General features: G+C 37.3%; 2 protein-coding genes across 2 annotated transcripts in view; one reads left to right on the top strand and one right to left on the bottom strand.

The window, feature by feature from the left end:
* The window catches only part of HDGFL3 (HDGF like 3), a 45,528-nt gene extending 32,461 nt beyond the window's left edge, over nt 1–13,067 (top strand). The window contains exons 5-6 of the mRNA XM_021714472.1: nt 4,992–5,138; nt 11,837–13,067. Of these exons, the coding sequence (XP_021570147.1) occupies nt 4,992–5,138; nt 11,837–11,842 (153 nt within the window). The 3' untranslated portion in view covers nt 11,843–13,067. The remainder of the gene's footprint in view (nt 1–4,991; nt 5,139–11,836) is intronic.
* A 787-nt stretch (nt 13,068–13,854) lies between these two features.
* Nucleotides 13,855–19,029, bottom strand: part of TM6SF1 (transmembrane 6 superfamily member 1) — a 25,725-nt gene continuing 20,550 nt past the window's right edge. The window contains exon 9 of the mRNA XM_008062102.1: nt 13,855–14,718. Coding sequence (XP_008060293.1) covers nt 14,527–14,718 — 192 coding nt within the window. The 3' untranslated portion in view covers nt 13,855–14,526. The remainder of the gene's footprint in view (nt 14,719–19,029) is intronic.

Below are 19,029 nucleotides of genomic sequence, written 5' to 3'. Positions count from 1 at the left end.
ATTGAATGTACTTGCATAAACCTAGATGGTGTAACTTACTACACACCTGGGCTGTATGGCATAGCCACCTTCCTATGTGCAGTCTGTTGTTAACCAAAGCATCATGTCACACATGACTATATAAAGATATTTCTTTCTTGTTATTCTGCTTCAAGGAATGTGCTTTGGCTCTTTATTGATTTTGTTGTTATATTTCCTGATCACCTAGTCTGTGCGAGACACTGGACTAGGTATACAGTAATGAGCAAATCCAACTTTATCCCTTGCCCTCAAGTAAATTACAATACAATGGAGGGTGGATGTAACACACAGTTATCAAGAAAACAAAAATTAAACATAAATTGTGAAAAGGGTGTAAAGGAAATGAATAGGAGCAGGGAATGGCAGAGTAGGGGAACTTACTCTAGGTGGGATAACTAGGCCTTTCTGAAAGGAGAAGTTTATACTGAGACATGAAAGAAGGGACTGGGAGGAGAAACCGTGTATGACAGTGAGAAAGGAACAAAGCAGCAAAGAGGCAGGAAAGAGTTTAACATACTTTTTAATTGAAAGAAGGTATGACTGGAGAATCATGATCAAGGACACAAGGCAGGCAAAGGCCAAATACTGCAGATTTGTAGGCCATATTAAGGAATGTGTATTTTATTTCCAATGTAACAATAAATGAAGATTTTAAACAGAGGAGTAACATGATCCTGAATTTACAAATTGAAAGTCTAGGTTTTTCATACAGTAATTCAGAAATGCAATTGAAAAAACTATGAGATTGTGAAAACTATTCACCTTTTAGAAACCAAAAGCAAGATAAATGGATCCTTGAAGACCAAAGATTGTTATAGGCTCAACTATAATTGGTCTGTCACATGATTGAATACCTAGGCAAATTACTTCCATTTAGTTCTGATATTTGGTGGCTGAATATACTTAGGAAACATCTTAAAAAACAAGTACCAAGAGCTTATCAGCATTTAATTGTGTCAGTCTATAAAATATACCCAACTGGCATGTAGGTAAAATTGTATGAATTATTTTCTATGTACCTAATGAAAAACATGTGATTGCTGTGGGTGGGGCTAAAGCTTGCAAATGACAAAATAAATAGAATTTTCCCTGTTAGACTGTATCTCCCATTACATTTTTTTAAGCTGAATTTTTTTTCTTTTCTTTTTTTTTTTTTTAGCATTCTGGACTTCATTTAAACACCCACTTGAATTGATTTTATTTAATTTGTGATTGCCTACAGAGCTTCCATACAATGTGTAGTGCAGCCCTAAATTATCTAAGTTACCTAAAGTGCTATTTAATAGTGTGAATATGTGGCTTTTAAATGCCGTTATTTCATTGCTTATTGCAACGACCAGGAGTAATGGGGCTCTCACCTGGGTAGACTTACAGTTTAAAACAGTGAAAGGGTAAAGACATTCTTAACTTACTAAGATTTATCTATTTTAAATTAAAGGATCATTTCATTTGCTTTTTTTCAAGATCACAACTTCCATGCTCACTTTTTTTTTAATTTTAAAGATGTGGGGTACAATTTAGGGTTGGGTACATAAGTGGTCATTGTACAGGTTAAGTTTGGGCCTTCCATTGATCCTCACTTCACCTGGTTTGGGATCAGGTACACTTATTAGTGTTATGTGTCCCTCACCCCAGCAGTGACCTGCTACTGCGAATACCTTTCATATAGTATTATTCCACTTATGAGTGAGAACATGTGGTAATCAGTTACTTGTTTCTGTGGTAGATCACTGACTATGACGGACTCTAAATGCATCCAAGTTGCTATGAAGTCCATAATTTTGTCCTTCTTTATGGCTGTGTAATATTCCACCGTGTATATGTACCACATTTTTTTATCTGGTCCACTTTCTATGGGCAGCACTTCTGTGATCACTTAAAAACACCTTTTTTATTTTTAATATCAATGAAGTAACCTAACATAATGGTTCTCAAACTGCTACATGAGTCAGAATGATATGGAAGTCTTGTTAAGAAACATTGTTAAGCCTCACTCCCAGAATTTCTCTCTCAGAAGGTCTAGGGTTTGAGTCCAGAAATCAATTTTCCAAATGAAGCTGCTGCTACTTGTCTGGGAACCTCATTTAGAGTACCACTTACGTACCGTAACCTCATTGTTCTTTTTGGCTTCCCAAATGTTTCCTTTTTGTTGAATATGGTGGGGTTTTTTTTCTTTACATCTATTTCTTGAAGGTTTATTTTCTTCCTTTGCACTGAAAACTTTTCACAAACTTTTTACTGTATCCCATTTAGGTAGAGGGAAAGGTCCCGCAGCTATTTCTTCTACCTCACCTAATTCCACTTTTCTATATAAAAGGAGCTCAGTAATCTTAATGAAAAACTACAGTGTAGCAGATTTGAGGAGAATTACATATCTGTCTCTTCAGCAGTGAGGCTGTGCATGATTCATATTTGAGTTATAACAGATACTGGAAAATTATGGATCAAAAATATTTTGCATACAAATTATTGACTGTGTATAGTAGTTAATCAGAGCCTCCCAACAAACAAAACTGATGGTGATAATAAACCACTGGTAATTTTAGTTTTTAAAAAAAAAAAACAGATAATACTGGGCACAGTGGCTCATGCCTGTAATGCTAGCACTCTGGGAAACCTAGGAGTTTGAGACCAGCCTGGAAAATATAGAAAGACATCATCTTTAAAAAAAAAAAAAAAAATGGGTTGGGCGTGATGGCTCGCTCAGCCTTAATCTAAGCACTTTGAGAGGCCAAGGCGAGAGGATTGCCTAACCCCGGGGGTTTGAGACCAGCCTGGGCAACTTGGTAAGACTTTGTCTCTACAATAAATCACACACCAAAAAAATCTAGCTGGGTGTGGTGGCATGCGTCTGTAGTTCCAGCTACCTGGAAGACTGAGGCAGAAGGATCGCCTAAACCTAGCAAGTCAAGTCTGTGGTGGCCATGAGCTTGCCACTGCACTCCAGCCTGGGTGACAAGAGTGAAACTCCAACTCAAAAAAAAAAAAAAGAAAAAGAAAAATTAGCTGGATGTGGTGGTCTGTGCCTGTAATCCCAGCTATTCAGGAGGCTGAAGAGGGAAGATTGCTTGAGTCCAGGAGTTCGAGGTTGTGGTGAACTGTGATTGTGCCACTGCACTTCATTCTGGGTGACAGAGTGAGACCCCCTACTAAAACAACAGCAAAAAAAGCAAAGATAGCAACAATTGGATATAACCAATTTAAGACCATACTGATAAAACAGATGAAGGATCCTTCCCCAAAATTAAGAAATTCCAATAGTCTGAAGAGCTTTGCAAGGTTACCACATACAACTTGACAGCTAGATTTCTTAGTAGAATACTGAATGCTGCAACTCATTAGTAAATCTCTAGTAATGCACTAATTGTATCTATGTATACCAAGTTATAATACTCACTTATTACTTATAAATATCCTTTAGAAGCATTATAAATTTTCAGGAGCTGTACATTATTACTTATAAGAAATATAGATAAAGGACTGTTATTTGAGAATTGCTATGTGAAGCAGTTACTGCATTTTAATAATTATATTTATCAGGAAAGCAAAAAGTATTTCACTTGTATTGTTGTCATTCTTGGTCTTAACTCTAAACACTCCACATTTGGATCATTAAATCCCTGTTTTCTCTTCATATAAAAATCAAATTTTAACTATTTTGGGCTTGGTTGCTAGTTTCAATTAAGTAAAATAGTAACAGTTTAATTTCATATTCTGTCACATAGCTAGAAGATGTTTTCTTTTTTGAGTTGCATTTTAAAAAGCTGATTGTTTGAGGAAGGTTCAATTTGCTAATTCATTTCTGGAAGACCAAAAGAAACTTGACTAAATCAGTTTTGCTTTACATCTTATTTACAATGTGCCTGAAGATTCTTCTTAAAGAGGAACTGGAAAAGAATGCTATATTTTACTTTCTTAAAGATGCACTGTTGGGGCCTGCTTTTTATCATTTTAATGCTATTCTGCTAAGCAAGTCTTGCTGCAAATGTAATTGTATTTTCATCTTCCTCTAGAGTTCATCTTGATTTCAAATGCAACATGACAAGAAAAAAGGACCAGTTTACCAGTATAGCCTTGGGTTCTTAACTCTCTGTAGTTAAAAAAGAATAAAGTTAGTTTATATCACACAGTGATACAAAAGTTTTGTCAAGATGATCCTGTGTATACATACCATTAGCCAAAAAGCTTAAACGACATTCCAATATGAATATCTATATGTTGTCTTGGATAACTTATCTTACTTCTCTGAATCTCAATTGTTAAACGATGGGAAATGACAAGATGACCTTTAGGGTGCCTTCTAATGTTGTATGCTTCTTAAGGTGTTATCATCATCATCCATCCAGCTATATTTATTCATTGACATTGTTCTGGGTACATAAATATTCATTTTCTGCTGTTAATATCACATTGCTGGCAAGAACTAAGAGGTGGCCGGGCACGGTGGCTCAAGCCTATAATCCCAGCACTTTGGGAGGCCAAGGCTAGTAGATTGCCTTAGTCCAGAGATTCGAGACCAGCCTGACAACTTGGTGAAACCTTGTCTCTACAATAAATAAAAAAATTTAACCAGGCGTGGTGGCGCATGCCTATAGTTCCAGCTACTTGGAAGGCTGAGGCAGAAGGATCACCTGAGCCCAGCAGGTCAAGACTGCGGTGGCCATGAGCGTGCCACTGCACTCCAGCCTGGGCAACAGAGTGAGACTCCAACTCAAAAAATAATAATAATAATAATTAAGAAGCCATCTAACTACTTCTGCTTCCTTTCAGCTATATAAACTGGGGCCCAGTGAGGTGAAATGTCTTGTCTAATGTCACCTAGCTCAGCCTTGGCACACTGCATGTTGCATTTTTATATCCTGTATTAACCTACAAAGACTAGCCGCAAGTCAGCTACTTCTGCATCTCTTACTTATGTGCATTTGGATTTCTGCTTTTGACTGTAATATTTAACTTGTCCAAACATTTAGAAATCCTCTAAACAGTCCCGGAAATCTCCAGGAGATGAAGATGACAAAGACTGCAAAGAAGAGGAAAACAAAAGCAGCTCTGAGGGTGGAGATGCCGGCAATGACACAAGAAACACAACTTCAGACTTGCAGAAAACCAGTGAAGGGGTAAGGATATGAAGAATATGCATGTAATTTCCCTTACCTCCATTAACTTAGAAAACATTTTGATTCGGATTCAGTATCCATATCTCAGCATTAGAAAACATTGTGTTAGTAAACAAAGAAGTATTCTCAGCTTGTTATATGCATCTGCTTATAGCTTCTTAGTAGAAGATTGAACACTTCAGAGTCTGAGAACAAAAGGGAGCCAAGAGGGAATTACACCTGTCTGTCATTTGAAGCTCAGTAAATAGGTTTATTCTTTTTTAAACTAACTTTGGCAACCTCAGAGTCTTTTTAAAGTACAGTGTGAAATAATGAAATTATGAAATGCCACCTCAGAATTTGGTAGTTGTCTCTTTTATCACAAAATCAATGGCGTGTTCAAAAAAGAATATTACCATAGAGAACCTTCTGAGAAAGAAGCAACAGTATGTAATTTGTAATATAGTGTACCCATTGGGACCTTAAATATTTAAATATTCAAGCAATATCTGAATATTGATATTTAAAGCAGCTGTAGTGACAGATTCGTCCACTTTGACCTTTTTTTTACCTTTTGTTAATCTCTTAACTTTAGTGTCACAGGTAAGTCCACCTTTGCAAAAGTTAATGCAGGCAACCTTTGCCCCTAGGCATTTTCTATTAATCTTTTCTCTATGAAAACTACTTGGACAATGTCAAATCATTTTAAAATAATGATCTGTGAAGTATATTATTATCTGGATTTAGCTGAGTTCTTGCATATTCATGTCAGTAATCTTTACCTCTCGACTCTTTCCTCCTTCATCTGAGTCATCTATAATTACTTCCAAAGTATCATGATTCTAATTATTTTCTTATTCCTCTGTCCTAGCCCAGCCTTATTCTGTCCTCTGCCTACCTTCTTTCTCTTGATTTTTCTCCAGTAAGTAGCCCTCTATCATGACCTTTGCTTGCAGGCTTCTCAGGGACATATCCCTGCTAACAGTCCCTGAGAGCTTGAATATCTGACTCACTTGACTTTGTTTTCATCCCAACTGCTGCCTTTATCTCAGGTAGCTTCTGTATGTAAATAGGAAAAGCTCCGACAATTTCTCTTTCTCTACTACCAGAGTTGTTTCTAGATGCATTTCTTGTGACAGAGGAAGAGGTGTCCTGTACCCTTAATACTCAAAGTGTGGGCTGTGGACAAATAGCATCAGTGTCACCTGGAAGCTTGTTAGAAATGCAGAATCTCAGGCTCACCCCAGACCCTATATTCTGAATCAGAATCTGCATTTTAACTAAACTCCCAGGTAAATAATATGCACATTAAAGTTTGAGAAGCACTAATCTGTACCTTTCTATTGCCAGGACCCAGAATATCATCTTCTACTTTTCCAAAAGACACCCAATCAGTGGTCCCCTTTCATTTAGAAGAATAGGAGAATGAATGAGCTTGATAAATGAAGTTGAATTGCCTGGCAGCAATAAGGGCCCACTTAAGGCTAGTGGTCATGAATTTGAAGTGAGAGCACTCAGAATGGTTGTATGTTTTTCTCCAGGCATATTCAATTATGTGGTCACGGTGAGGGCAGAAAACTGAATTTAAGTAGAATTAGGGTTAGCCCAGAGAGTAGGTTAAAGGAGGTTGGAGATCAGGGAATTGAGGGTGTGTGCAAGCGAATGATTATAACAATAGTCTATGGAATCCAAAATATGTTAAGAGGGAAAGATGTACGTGAGGAAGGGATCCGATCAACAGATTTAGAATATCAAAGAATTATTGGAGTTGAAGTATCGAATAGAGGGAGTGAATAGGAAATACAAGTGGTGGTATTTTAATCAAATTGTGGAAGGGATGCAGTAGTTGCTGATGACAGTGCAGGTGCTATTGGTATTTTGAGTGGGACAATTCTTCAATGTATAAGTACCATCCGCATCACAGGCCATTTAGTACCCTTAGCCCCTGCCCATTAAATGCCAGTAGAATCCCTAAGTTTTTATAACAACCTAAAATATAGCCATAATTTTGCTCCCCACACAGTGGCTTAAAATAGTATTTACAAATATTCCCAATAGTTACAAGTCACTTGTCTTAAAAAATAACCATGTGACTTGGCTAGGGTAGAGGGCAGAATCTTTGGCAGAGATGCCAAGGAACTGAGATATTGAAATCACAGGAATTATGATATTGAATGACAGTGGGCCAGAGCTAAAATCTTTAAGGAGTAAGGGAAATAATCCATGGAGTCTGTAGATAACTGCAGTAAGGAGAGAAGGAGTGGCTTATAGAGATTCAAAGCTAGGAGGATTTTCTTTTCAGGGACTAGGAGCTCAGGGAGAGGGAGAATCACTTATAAGTAGTGAAGAGCAAGAAGGACATCTTCCCCACCTCCAGGCCCCATAGTACGACAAGAGCTATGGCAAAGAAAAGAACTACCATTTGAGGCGGTTGCAGGGGAAGCAGTAGCACTGCCCTTAAGAGAAACCAGGTTTTACTTAGAACACATTGGTGAGCAGAATATCTTGGAAGTTCAAGTTGGGAATGTAGGAGGTTTGTTAATGTGCTGACTATAATTTCCAGGGAGCCCAGTAAAGAAATTAAGGAATGGGGGAGAGTAAAGGGTGTTAACATATGAGGTCATAAAAGGACATGTACAAAGCCAACTGGAAATGATTCCAGAAAGTAATAGATGCTTTGGATCCCATCTTGTAGTTAGCCAAAGAAAAAAAGGGTAAAGGGCACAAGGATCAAAACCTGATGGTCTTGAGGAAGATGGTAGGTAAAAGTTAAGAATATTGGTAGGGGAGGAGAGAAGAGGTTCTTACAGGGGTCCCTCTTTGCTCCCAAAGGCTCTCTGAATTTTCCTTACTCCCACCAGTGAAAGCAGGAGGCAGAAAGGGCAGACTGTCTTATCCAGAACACTTGGAGCACCCCTTGATTCATGCAGACAGAAAGTGGAAGTTACTCTGTGGCCAGGACAATTGATTGGCTTAGGACCTGCTGTATTAATTATCTATTGCCATGTAACAAATTATCCCAAAACTTAGTGACTTAAAGCAGCATTTATTATCTCATCTTTTCTCTGTATCAAGAATCCAGTCAGATGCAACTTGGTGAATCCTCTGTCTAGGTGTCAGCAGGGACTCAAATCATCTAAGACTCAACTGGAGATGGTTTCTCCTCTAAGCTCACTCAAGTAGTTGCTGGCAGGATTCAACTCCTCACAGCTAGACTGAGGGCCTCAGTTCCTCATGAGCTGTTGGCCAGAGGCCTCCCTTGTTTCATTGGCTCACATGAATCCTCCTGTGAGGCAGCTTACAACATGGCAGCTGGCTTCATCAGAGTAAGCAATAAAGTGTCAGCAAAACAGGGCTAGCAAGACAGAAGTTAGTCTTCTGTTACTTAATCTAAGAAGTGGCATCCCCTCACTTTTGCTTCATTCCGTTCATCAGAAGCAAGTCACTAGTAGTTCCAGCCTACACTCAAGGGAGGGCATCACATAAGAGTGTGAATACCAGGAGGCAGGGATCACTGGACACCATGTTAGAAGGCTGCCAACTATTGGTGACTCAAACAAGTCAGATTCTACCTACTCTTAGAGCTGGAGTCAAGTTCCCTAAATCACAAGGCTACCACACAGTTTTCTTCTGCAATATAGTGCTGCCTCCTTATGTCTCCCAAGTCCCCACAAGATCAAGCCCTAACGCCTTATTCCATCATATGATGCCCTTCACATCTGACCCCAATTTATCTTTCCAGTCTCATCTCTTACCATTTTTTCTCACTTATTCCTGGCCTCAGGACCTCTTCAGTACTCTTAAATAAGAAATAAAAACAAATTTTTAAAATACGTATTTTAGTATAATGATAACAGAAACTGCATTTTAATGAAAATAACTATATTTCCCAAAAAAAATGTTTTGAGAAGAATGACATTGTTTTTACTTTTTTTTTGCAAATCTTTTAAATATCTGGTTTAATAGAAGACAACTGAATGTTTGCTTCTGCATTCTGTCTTTTGCAGTATGTAATTTTGGTTGAAGTATATGAGGAAAATTTGACTTTACACAGATGTGTAATTAGAAAATAGAGATAATGAGTATTTTAATAGTCTTGTCAGATGATTGTGGATAGTCTTGTGTGATATTTGAACAGTTCTTTAAGTGGTAGTTTCTTAAAGATTAGTTGCAGTGTGGAATCTGAACTTTTCATACTCAGTTACATTTGGAAAATATTGGTTCCTTGAGTTATTTGGGTCTTCCAAATATTGACCTAACCTGTTTCATTATAAACTATTTTAATCACATTTTTAAAATATCACTACATATCTCATCAAAAAATCTTCAAGTATTGAGAAACTATGGTGAGGGGAGGGTTCAAAATTCTAATTTTCACTTAAAGACCCAAATTTTATCATTGGCAACAAATACTGTCAGTTGTTTCCTTGAAGTAATAAGTCACTAAGTTTATAAAAAATAAACAAAGTGCCAAATTGCCAAATCTGAATACTTGTATTGAATATCATCATTCCTTCATATAAAACAGTGCTTCATGAAAAGATCCTTATGACCTCTGCTGCCTCACAGCCTCTGCCTACTGTGTTCTGGGCATCCTTCAGTTGCACTGCCACCCCACGGCCTCTCAGTGTGCCTCACATTCAGATACCTCGAGAGAGAATCTGATTGGGTTCTCTAGACAGTATCCTATGTAGCGGTGCATGGCAGCCAGTGCATAAGGATCCACTTCTTATTCAGAGACTTCAGGTCATAACGTATACCATTATGAAATAGCAAGATACAGTCTTCTATATACAGATGCAAATAGAATGATTATGGTATGAGAAGTAAAAAAAAAGTCTCAGATTTTGTAATTTGCTTTTACAAAGCACCCATTTGAGAGCACCTCGTTTAAAGACAAGGAAAAAGAAAAAAAGCTTGTTCTTAAAATTGTGGTCACATTCCGGAGCTACCTTCACTTAGTTTGCGGTAGTAATCCTCTGAGGCTACCATGAGACCATCTATTCCAAAAGTATTCTTCAGTATGAATTGAGTCATAGTTAGTTTGAATTTTCTACCAAAGTAAACACAGAATTTCCTGCCTTTCACATTAATAAAAAAGGACATTGTTAAAGATTTCTTTGACTGACTAACAACTTTTCATTGTTGTAATGGGTAGTCTTCCTCCTTTACAAGGGAGGAAAATGCTCCAGAATATCTGTGAGTATAATCTTACATCTTTTGTTTTTGTTAATGAATAATTAGGAGTCACCAGCTACTGCATTTTGTAAGTTCACATATTTTAAATGTGATTTTTTTTTTAATTGGCTTTCTTATTTTGGTAAGGACAGAGAAGGCTAAGAAATGTATTTTGCCATCTTGAGAGGATGGTAGATTTGTACCTTTTCCTTCTTTGAAGGTCCTGGAATCATTTATATACAGTATAGTACACATTTTAGCTGAGTAAGAACATATGAGTATGCAAACATGCTCATTCATGTAATGAATTAAAGAGCTAAAGCAGGCTGTTTTTAGAAAAAACATTTGGAGCCTGAGTTGGGGTCTAATATATTTGAATCAGTGCTCAAAAAAAAAAAAGGCTGGACTCATTGGCTCAGCCTGTAATCCCAGCACTTTGGGAGGCTGAGGCGAGGATTGCCTGAGCCCGTGGGTTTGAGATCAGCCCGGGCAACTTGGCGAGACCTCATCTCTACAGTAAAAAAAGTTTTTTAAATTAGCCGAGCGTGGTAGCACATGCCTGTATTTCCCTCCGGCTACTTGGAAAGCAAGGCGGAAAGATCACCAGAGCCCAGCAGGTCGATGCTGGGGTGGCGGTGAATGTGCCACTGCACTCTAGCCTGGGCCACAGAGTGACTCTAACTCAAAAAAAAATCTCAAATAAAATCTGACACAATTTAAAATGTGACCCAATTGAAACATAATTCCTTTATGAAACAAATGTTATCTTTGTTGCATGGATGCCATCTAAATTTTAAAAGAAATCTAGGCTTTCTTTCATCCTTTATATTTTTTTCAAAAACAAGAAATCAAGCCAGGCTTGGTGGCTCAGCCTGTAATCCTAGCGCTTTGGGAGGCTGAGGTGAGTGAATTGCCTGAGCCCACGAGTTCGAGACCCGCCTGGGCAACTTGGCGAGACCTCATCTCTACAATAAAATAAAATAAAAAATAAAAAAATCAGCCGGGTGTGGTGGTGCATGCCTGTAGTTCCTGCTACTCGGAAGGCTGAGGCGGAAGGATCGCCGGAGCCCAGCAGGTCAAGGCTGCAGTGGCCGGCAGCGGCCACTGCACTCCAGTCTGGGCGACAGAGTGAGACTCCAACTCAAAAAAAAATAAATGTTATCTTTCTTTCTAACCCCACAGTCCTCACAAAGACAGATTATATCAATTTCTCTATTAACTTTATGTATTCCAGCAATAAACACAGTCCTAGAGTTGTACAGAGTACACACTATTGCACTCTGCCCTGACAGCAGACAAAGATAATTCTTTTTTTGTTTGGTTGTTTATTTAATGGAGCACTAAAAATGCCCTAGTATTTTCTTTAGCTTTTTGCACTAAAGCAAAGCCCCAGAAGCTGTTCTTGCTAAGTAAGTACCTGTTAACACTTCAGTGCATAGTAAAACCTCAGAAAATCCAGTTATATACTATCTAGGTGTGGATAGTTCTCATTGTTAGTATCCTAAATCATCTAAAGGCTTGTTTTCTTTCTTTTCTTACAGACCTAACTACCATAATGAATGCTGCATATTAAGAGAAACCACAAGAAGGTTATATGTTTGGTTGTCTAATATTCTTGGATTTGATATGATCCAACACATAGTCCTTGTTGTCATTGACAGAACCCCAGTTTGTATGTACATTATTCACATTCCTCTCTGTTGTGTTTGGGGGGAAAACACCATTTTAGCCTTTTTTAAAGTTGCTGATTTAATTTCATATTATTTGGTTGCATGAAGTCACCCTTAGCCACTAAAAATTATCAAAAATTTTGCGCAGACTTATACATGTCTAGGATCCTTTTCTCAAGGCAGTTATGTTTATCATTCTTCTGCCTTTACCCCACCATCACCAAACACTCAGTTAAATATAAATTAGGATTTTTTTTTTTTAGATGACCACTCAACATAATGCTTAAGGATGGAATTTCCTCCGTGACAGAACCCAGGAACTAATTCCTAAATACATAATGTTGGTATATTGAAGATGAAATTAAAATTGTTCTTCAGTTTTGAGGCCATGTGTAAAGTTTTATCATATTGTAAAATATCTATTCCATATTAGAAATAGCTAGTTGACAGCTTATACTTCTGAAAATTCATATTGTTATGTACACAAACTAAGTTTCCATATGTGAAGCTAGTGTGTCTTTTTGTGTTACTCCAAAATGAAGGCAATGATTTATTTTTTCCAATGCCAATACAATTTGAGCTAATCACTCTAGGAGAATACTTTACATTTGAAAGCTGGAATCAGCAGCAGCCCTATGGAAACCAAACAAAGCATTTGACTTTTAAATATAGACCTTTAAAATGAACCATTTTCTTTTGGAACTAGAATTAGAATAGTTAATATTCATCCACAAACCATTATTATGTGTACATTATTGTTGCTATTGTGATAATAGAGAATTTTATTTATTTTTATGCCAGCTTATATTGTGAGAACACATTTAGTCAGTTTGAGTTTTATCAATCCTGTTATGCTTGTCCTTGGAACATCTTTCGCGTATTCGAGGTTTGTAGTTGAAAAGTTTTACTGTAAAAAAAAATCAAAAACAAAAAAATGTATTGTTTTTACAGAATAAATTTATTGGAATGTGTACTGGGAGTAAGACTTGAGGTTGTAAACAACTAAGTTAGTATAATTTGGCTTCATATATGTAATGTGAGGTATTAATGTTATTCATATATTAAAACAAAATTGTTAACAGCAAGTTGACAATAGAATCAAGTGCAGGTGAGGATTTTCTTTTTCTTTTTTTTTAAACACTCTCTGGGTTTTAGGTTATTTGAAAACACTGAGGGGAGGGGGTGGATGACTACATGATTTGCTTGTATATGCATATTCACCAGACCAGTGGACTCTACCTAGGTTTACACACTTGATATATTATCCATGCATTGATTTGTATCCCATTTTCTTTTGGTTTTCTTATCTCAGTGAAGAGCTAATAAATAACTTGAAGAGAAAATGTGAGCAGATCTAAAAGCCTAGGGCCATGATAATGGCATTGAGGGCAGCTGAGGGTATGAAAGCACCAATCCACTTACCACTCCAGGTCACACTGAGGAGGTGGCTGTATTTTTGGTTTGTTTCCCTCATTTAGAAAATACTGATTTTCTCTAGTATACTCACCCACAGTTCCAAATATGAAAAGTTCATAAAGAGATAATAGGGATGTCAGTCCAGTTCTTTTTCCTTAAAGGGTACTTTTAATTTTGAATATATTAATTTATTTTAAAATTAATGAAATTTTTTATCAATATTTTTTATTATGATGTTGTGGGGTACAGTTAAGGGTTAGGTGTACAATTACGTTTCATTCAGGCACCCTGTTGATAAGAGGTGTTTCCCCGTCCCCATGAAATTTAATTAATTCATCCAAAGCCCTCTTCAATGCTTACACTAAAACATGAGAATGTAGATGATATTTTGAATTGGAACATATAACTGACAGATTTTCTTAAATAAAAAGTGATTTTATATATACATATAAAATGCTTCAAATTTAATAAGATTTGTCTTCATAAAAGGCCAAAAATAATTTTATTAAAAGTATACACAGAAATACAATAGAAATATTTCCAGCCACCAATAAAACAAGTGTTCATTAAGGGCAGAGATAAAATTATCTATCCCTCTTTAGTTATTTAGATTCACACAAAAAAAAAATTAGTAGGACCAGTTTTTAAAATGGCAACAAAGAATATACTTTCCTTGGAAAACATTTTTCAAGCAACATTTAAAAATATTCTGATGATTTGCTTTTTATATTGAGGCTGATAATTAGGCATATACATCTTATATGCAAAAGTTATTTCTTCAATCTGTGTTCACTATTTTGAATTTTTTAATATGCAGAGACTATACTTTTGAATAGTTTTGTTTTCATGCTCACTGTTATAGGCACTAAGTAGTAACTTTTCACATTGATAATTATTTAATATGTCAAACAGAATATAGAGACTGATGGTCAGTTTTATTCTCAAATAACTTTGAATAACTTCAGTTTTCCTTCAAAAAGAAAGAAAATTTAATCTCACAAACCATATAGCTCACGCATACAGTGCAGAGCAAGAATTTCTATATTCTTAAGTATTCATGTATGAGTACAGAGTAAAATGGGACAAAATATCAGTACCAGTATAACGAAAGTCAGTAATCTAGAGAAAAACATGAAGTAATATTTTTATTCCACTTTTTCATCCGCCTTTGTTTTTATGAAGAACTCTGGTTTGTAGATGCAACGATAGGCCAAGAGCTGAGGAAGAACTCCATATGCTATGTTTAATGCTAAAAAAAGAATTTTCGCTTCTTCAGGGACTCTGTAGACATAAGCAGTTCTAGCATGAAGAGAAGCACCAATATGAGAAAACTGAGCCTGTTGCATTAAAACAAAGAAAATGGTAAGCATGAAATTTGTGTTCAATTGGATGCACAATGCATTCCGAATGGTTCATTTAGACCAAGCTTCTGTGCCCTTAAACTCAGTCTCACCAGCAGGCAAAATACCTTCAAATAGTCCATAGTCTTTAATATGACAGTCCTTCATTAAATTTAGGACCCTTCTTGATACAACTGTTCAAATAAAGTATACATTATTTAGTGTGGTTTTATCATGCCAGTTGTGTTTATTAACCCATCCCTTACCAGACATTCATGGCTCAATCTAACAGGAAAATCTGAATAAAATCTCAACTTTTTTTTGATTTGCATTCTGGAGGTACTACATAGAGACTCAATTGTAGCTCATAAATTGTGTTTCAATAAAAATGAAGAAAGCAGAGTTTTTAAAAAGCTAAAATATTTTTAACATAACAAACTAGTTAAAGAGAAACACTGGGACCTCAGCTTCATTTATCATCTACTCCTTGGAATAGGAGCTTAAAGCCCTTTCACTAGGTATTTTTTGTTTATTTATTCATGTACTTGTTTTTTATGCAACTTGAAAAATACTAAGCGTTTGTAAGTTAAGGTTCCAGCTTGGGTGGAGGTAGGAGCTTAGTTGCTCTTTATAAAATGGTAAATGTACATTCAGGCAACCTTCTCAAATCAAATTATTCAAATCAAATTCATTTAGAAGTATGACTTGTCAGCATAATCTGAGTTTGCAAAATGGCCCCTCTCTGTACTTACATACTTGTTCAGAACACACATTCAGAATGTGTCATTTGGTCTTTTTTGATACTTTTCATAAGCACACAGGAAAACTATTAGAAAGGGTAACACAGGCCACAGCACCATTAAAAGCTCCTATGAGAAGATTTCCTCAAGAGGCTTGTATCACTATAAAATGCATCCCTGGCGTCTGCATTTTCATATCTTGCTGAAATTCAAGAGACATATGAAAAAGGATTGGGAATCTAATGTAATAGGTAGTAAATTATTAGTGCATCAGGATCAAAGTGAAGAGACAAAAAGATAACTGCAATCTAAAGAAGGTATGGAAGTATAAGAATGAAGAACTAAGTAATTTGCTTTAAATACATGTGAGTTATTTTACGTTTCCTTCCACATGAAATCAATTTATTCTTCTAAGTGTTTAACAGATAAAAGTGTTACCACTTGACTTTACCATAACAAAGAAAGGACAAGCTTTTATAAGCAGCATCTTTATTAATTTTTATCAGTGGTGGATATTTTAATGAGCTACATTTTTACAAATTACTGATATATTCTGGAGACCTCTGGTACCTTTTTGCTACTCTCTAGAGATTGAAGTCAAATTAGTGTGGTGTGTAGGACCAATATGTGGATTGTCTGCATTGTGATCCATGAAGCACTTAGAGGGCTCTACCCTCAGATACCTCCCCTGGGCAGATACCCAAACTGAACCCAGCAAATGTATTTGCATCTCTGGGCTCTGAAGATAAAAGACCTTGAGAGTGAAAAGGCACTTGCAGGGCTGCCCTGAGGAGGTGTTTTTAGGACATTCTAGGAACTCTGAACAAAAGTTTGGCCCCCCTCACTATTTTTCCCTAGGGCCTATTTTGAATAATAGTGTTTTTCTGAATATATAGCTAACCTTTTTCTTCTGGACTAGCAGCCAAATTTGAACTCTGGTTTTCAGAAATGTGGGTTTGGTGGCTCTTTCTTTATAGACACTTGTACACGTCATAAAATAACCAACTTTGGGAAAATGCCAACCATACTTTGAGAGCATAAGTAATATGAGCAGTTGTGCCTACTTGCATAGGGAAGCCTGCATAAAAAAGTCAGCGATTCCATAGGCTCTTTTTCTGCACTAACCAGTGCAGTTAATACCTCATTTTCATGAACAGCAAACTCATGGCAACATTTAAAAATGATTCATGTCCTTAGGTTAGATTGTAAGCCCACTGGGCAGGTACTGTGTCTAATGTTTTTGTGTGGCACCTATCGCATTGTTAGAGCTCAATAAACGTTCAACAACAATGGTCTTGTGACTGTCAAAATACAAAAAAGATCTGCAAAGCATTTCTCTATTTTTGTGCCTATTTAATAGGCCTTCTTATTCAGAATTATATAAGGGGCAAAGATTATTACATTCCTAATCAAAAGAGGTGTTTGTATGTGAGAGAACTTGAGGCCAGTTGTCTGCAGCTCCTAGTACTGCTCATAATTCTAATGGGTGTGTACTTATGGTGGCCATACCTTCAGCTGAGTAAGCACCCAACTGTAGTTTCCTCCTAAAAGGCACATGGTACTAAGTGTTCAGGGTTCTGGAATTTTAGGAAAACCTGTCTCACCTGAGGGTGGGTTTCCTTCCCAAGGACATAGCTGATAAGGGGTTGCATGGTGTCTCCTGCGTGATGTTGCCACCAGCACAAGGCCTTCCTGTGACTGGACCTAAAAATCTCAGCCTCAGCAGGCCATGCTGGGCTGAGGTGGCTCAGTGAACTCACTGCTGCTGAATTCACATGGGGTCCAAGTACAAGTTATGGATCCCAGGAATTTCTCCAAAGTTTAGTGATGTACAGTTTTGAATCCCTAATGATTTTTCTACTTCATCCTAAATCATTTTTCACCTTACAGAAATAATTAAAAGAGACTCTGATGTATTTTTTAGCATGGATGACTGGAATGGAAAATGAGACCATGAGAACGAACAAAGGTTAAATTTTAATAGTTCTATTTTCTTATATTTATAGAGACAATTTGGAAATGATGACTAAAGAAATCACAACCCTGGCTCCAGAAAGAAGAACTGAAAAAAATGCCATGTATTCACATGAATGTTGTAGGCAAAAACTAATATGGCCATTGGGAAAATAGCCAGGCTATTTGGCTGATACAGTATAAGTAGCTGATCCAGAACTGTGTTATCTTTTCTTAGGGCTTTCAGAGCATCATAGTATAGTGGTTTAGAACACTGACTCTGGAACCAGATGGCTAGAATCAAATCCCAGCTCACCATAAGCCAGCAATATGGCCTTGGGTGAGGTATGTAACCTCTGGTTTCCTCATCTGTAAAAGCAGATAATGGGTGGGGCTCAGTGGCTCAGCCTGTAATCCCAGCACTTTGGGAGGCCGAGGTGAGTGAATTGCCTGAGCCCGCGGGTTCGTGGCCCACCTGGGCAACTTGGCGAGACCTCGTCTCTACAACAAATCAAAAAATTAGCCGGGCGTGGTATTGCGCGCCTGTAGTTCCAGCTATTTGGAAGGCTGAGGCAGAAGGATTGCCAGAGCCCAGCAGGTCAAGGCTGCGGTGGCCGGGAGCAGCCACTGCACTCCAGTGTGGGCAACAGAGTGAGACTCCAACTCAAAAAAAAAAAAGCAGATAATAACGGACCCTACCTTATAGTTTGTTATGGAGGCTCAATAAGTTGATATTTGTGCCTGCTTAGTGCCAAGCACTTGGGGCTATTCTATAGACACAGCCAAAAGACTGCAGTATCTATTCATGATCTAGTGCTCTACTCTGTTGACAACCTGGTCTCTTTGTTTTTAGATCCTCTTGTTAACCTTTTGACTGTCAGTGTCTCCACCAAAGGATAATAAGCACATAAAGATGGTAATCCCAAAGTCTAATTTTAATACTAACTAAAGATGTTCAATAATGAATCACACCAGGAGCAAATGAGTAAAATGGGATTTGCATTAGTATCCCAGTTATCAATGATCTTCCTAAACCTTTATTTTCAGACACACCTTAAAAGTCTCCATAAAGGAACAATATTAATAAACTTTACCTTCAATAGAGTCTGCTCTTTATAACCAAATTATCCTATCCACACATAAGCCTTCAGATCCCTTTATGAGAAAAGTACATGGCCCTGCATAGCCAGGGAGTTCAAGTCTGAGGACAGCACGTGGGAAAGGGTATCACCTGATGCAAAAGAAACTGAGCCTGCTTCAATGGCTGTGGAGGGGCAGACTCTGCCAGACCCATTGTGAATCTGTCCCAAAGCTTTCTCCCAATTTATTTGGTTTGGTTTTTTTGTTTGTTTGTTTTGGGGAGGTTGGTAATTATATACAATACACATGGCTTAATTAATGTCTACAAATTAATCTTCTGAGTAATGTAAGGCATTTCTTTTCTTTCTTCTTTTTTTTTTGAGTGGGAGTCTCACTCTGTCGCCCAGTTCCACAGTCACAGCCACCACAGCCTTGACTTGCTGTGGCTCAGGCAATCCTTCCGCCTCAGCCTTCCAAGTAGCCAGAACTACAGGTGCACACTACCACGCCCGGCTAATTTTTGATTTATTGTAGA

This window comes from Carlito syrichta, unplaced genomic scaffold (assembly GCF_000164805.1).
Source record: "Carlito syrichta isolate Samal-C Ts95f unplaced genomic scaffold, Tarsius_syrichta-2.0.1 Scaffold305654, whole genome shotgun sequence".
In the NCBI taxonomy this organism is placed as follows: domain Eukaryota; kingdom Metazoa; phylum Chordata; class Mammalia; order Primates; family Tarsiidae; genus Carlito; species Carlito syrichta.
This window is presented reverse-complemented; position numbering and strand designations above follow the sequence as displayed.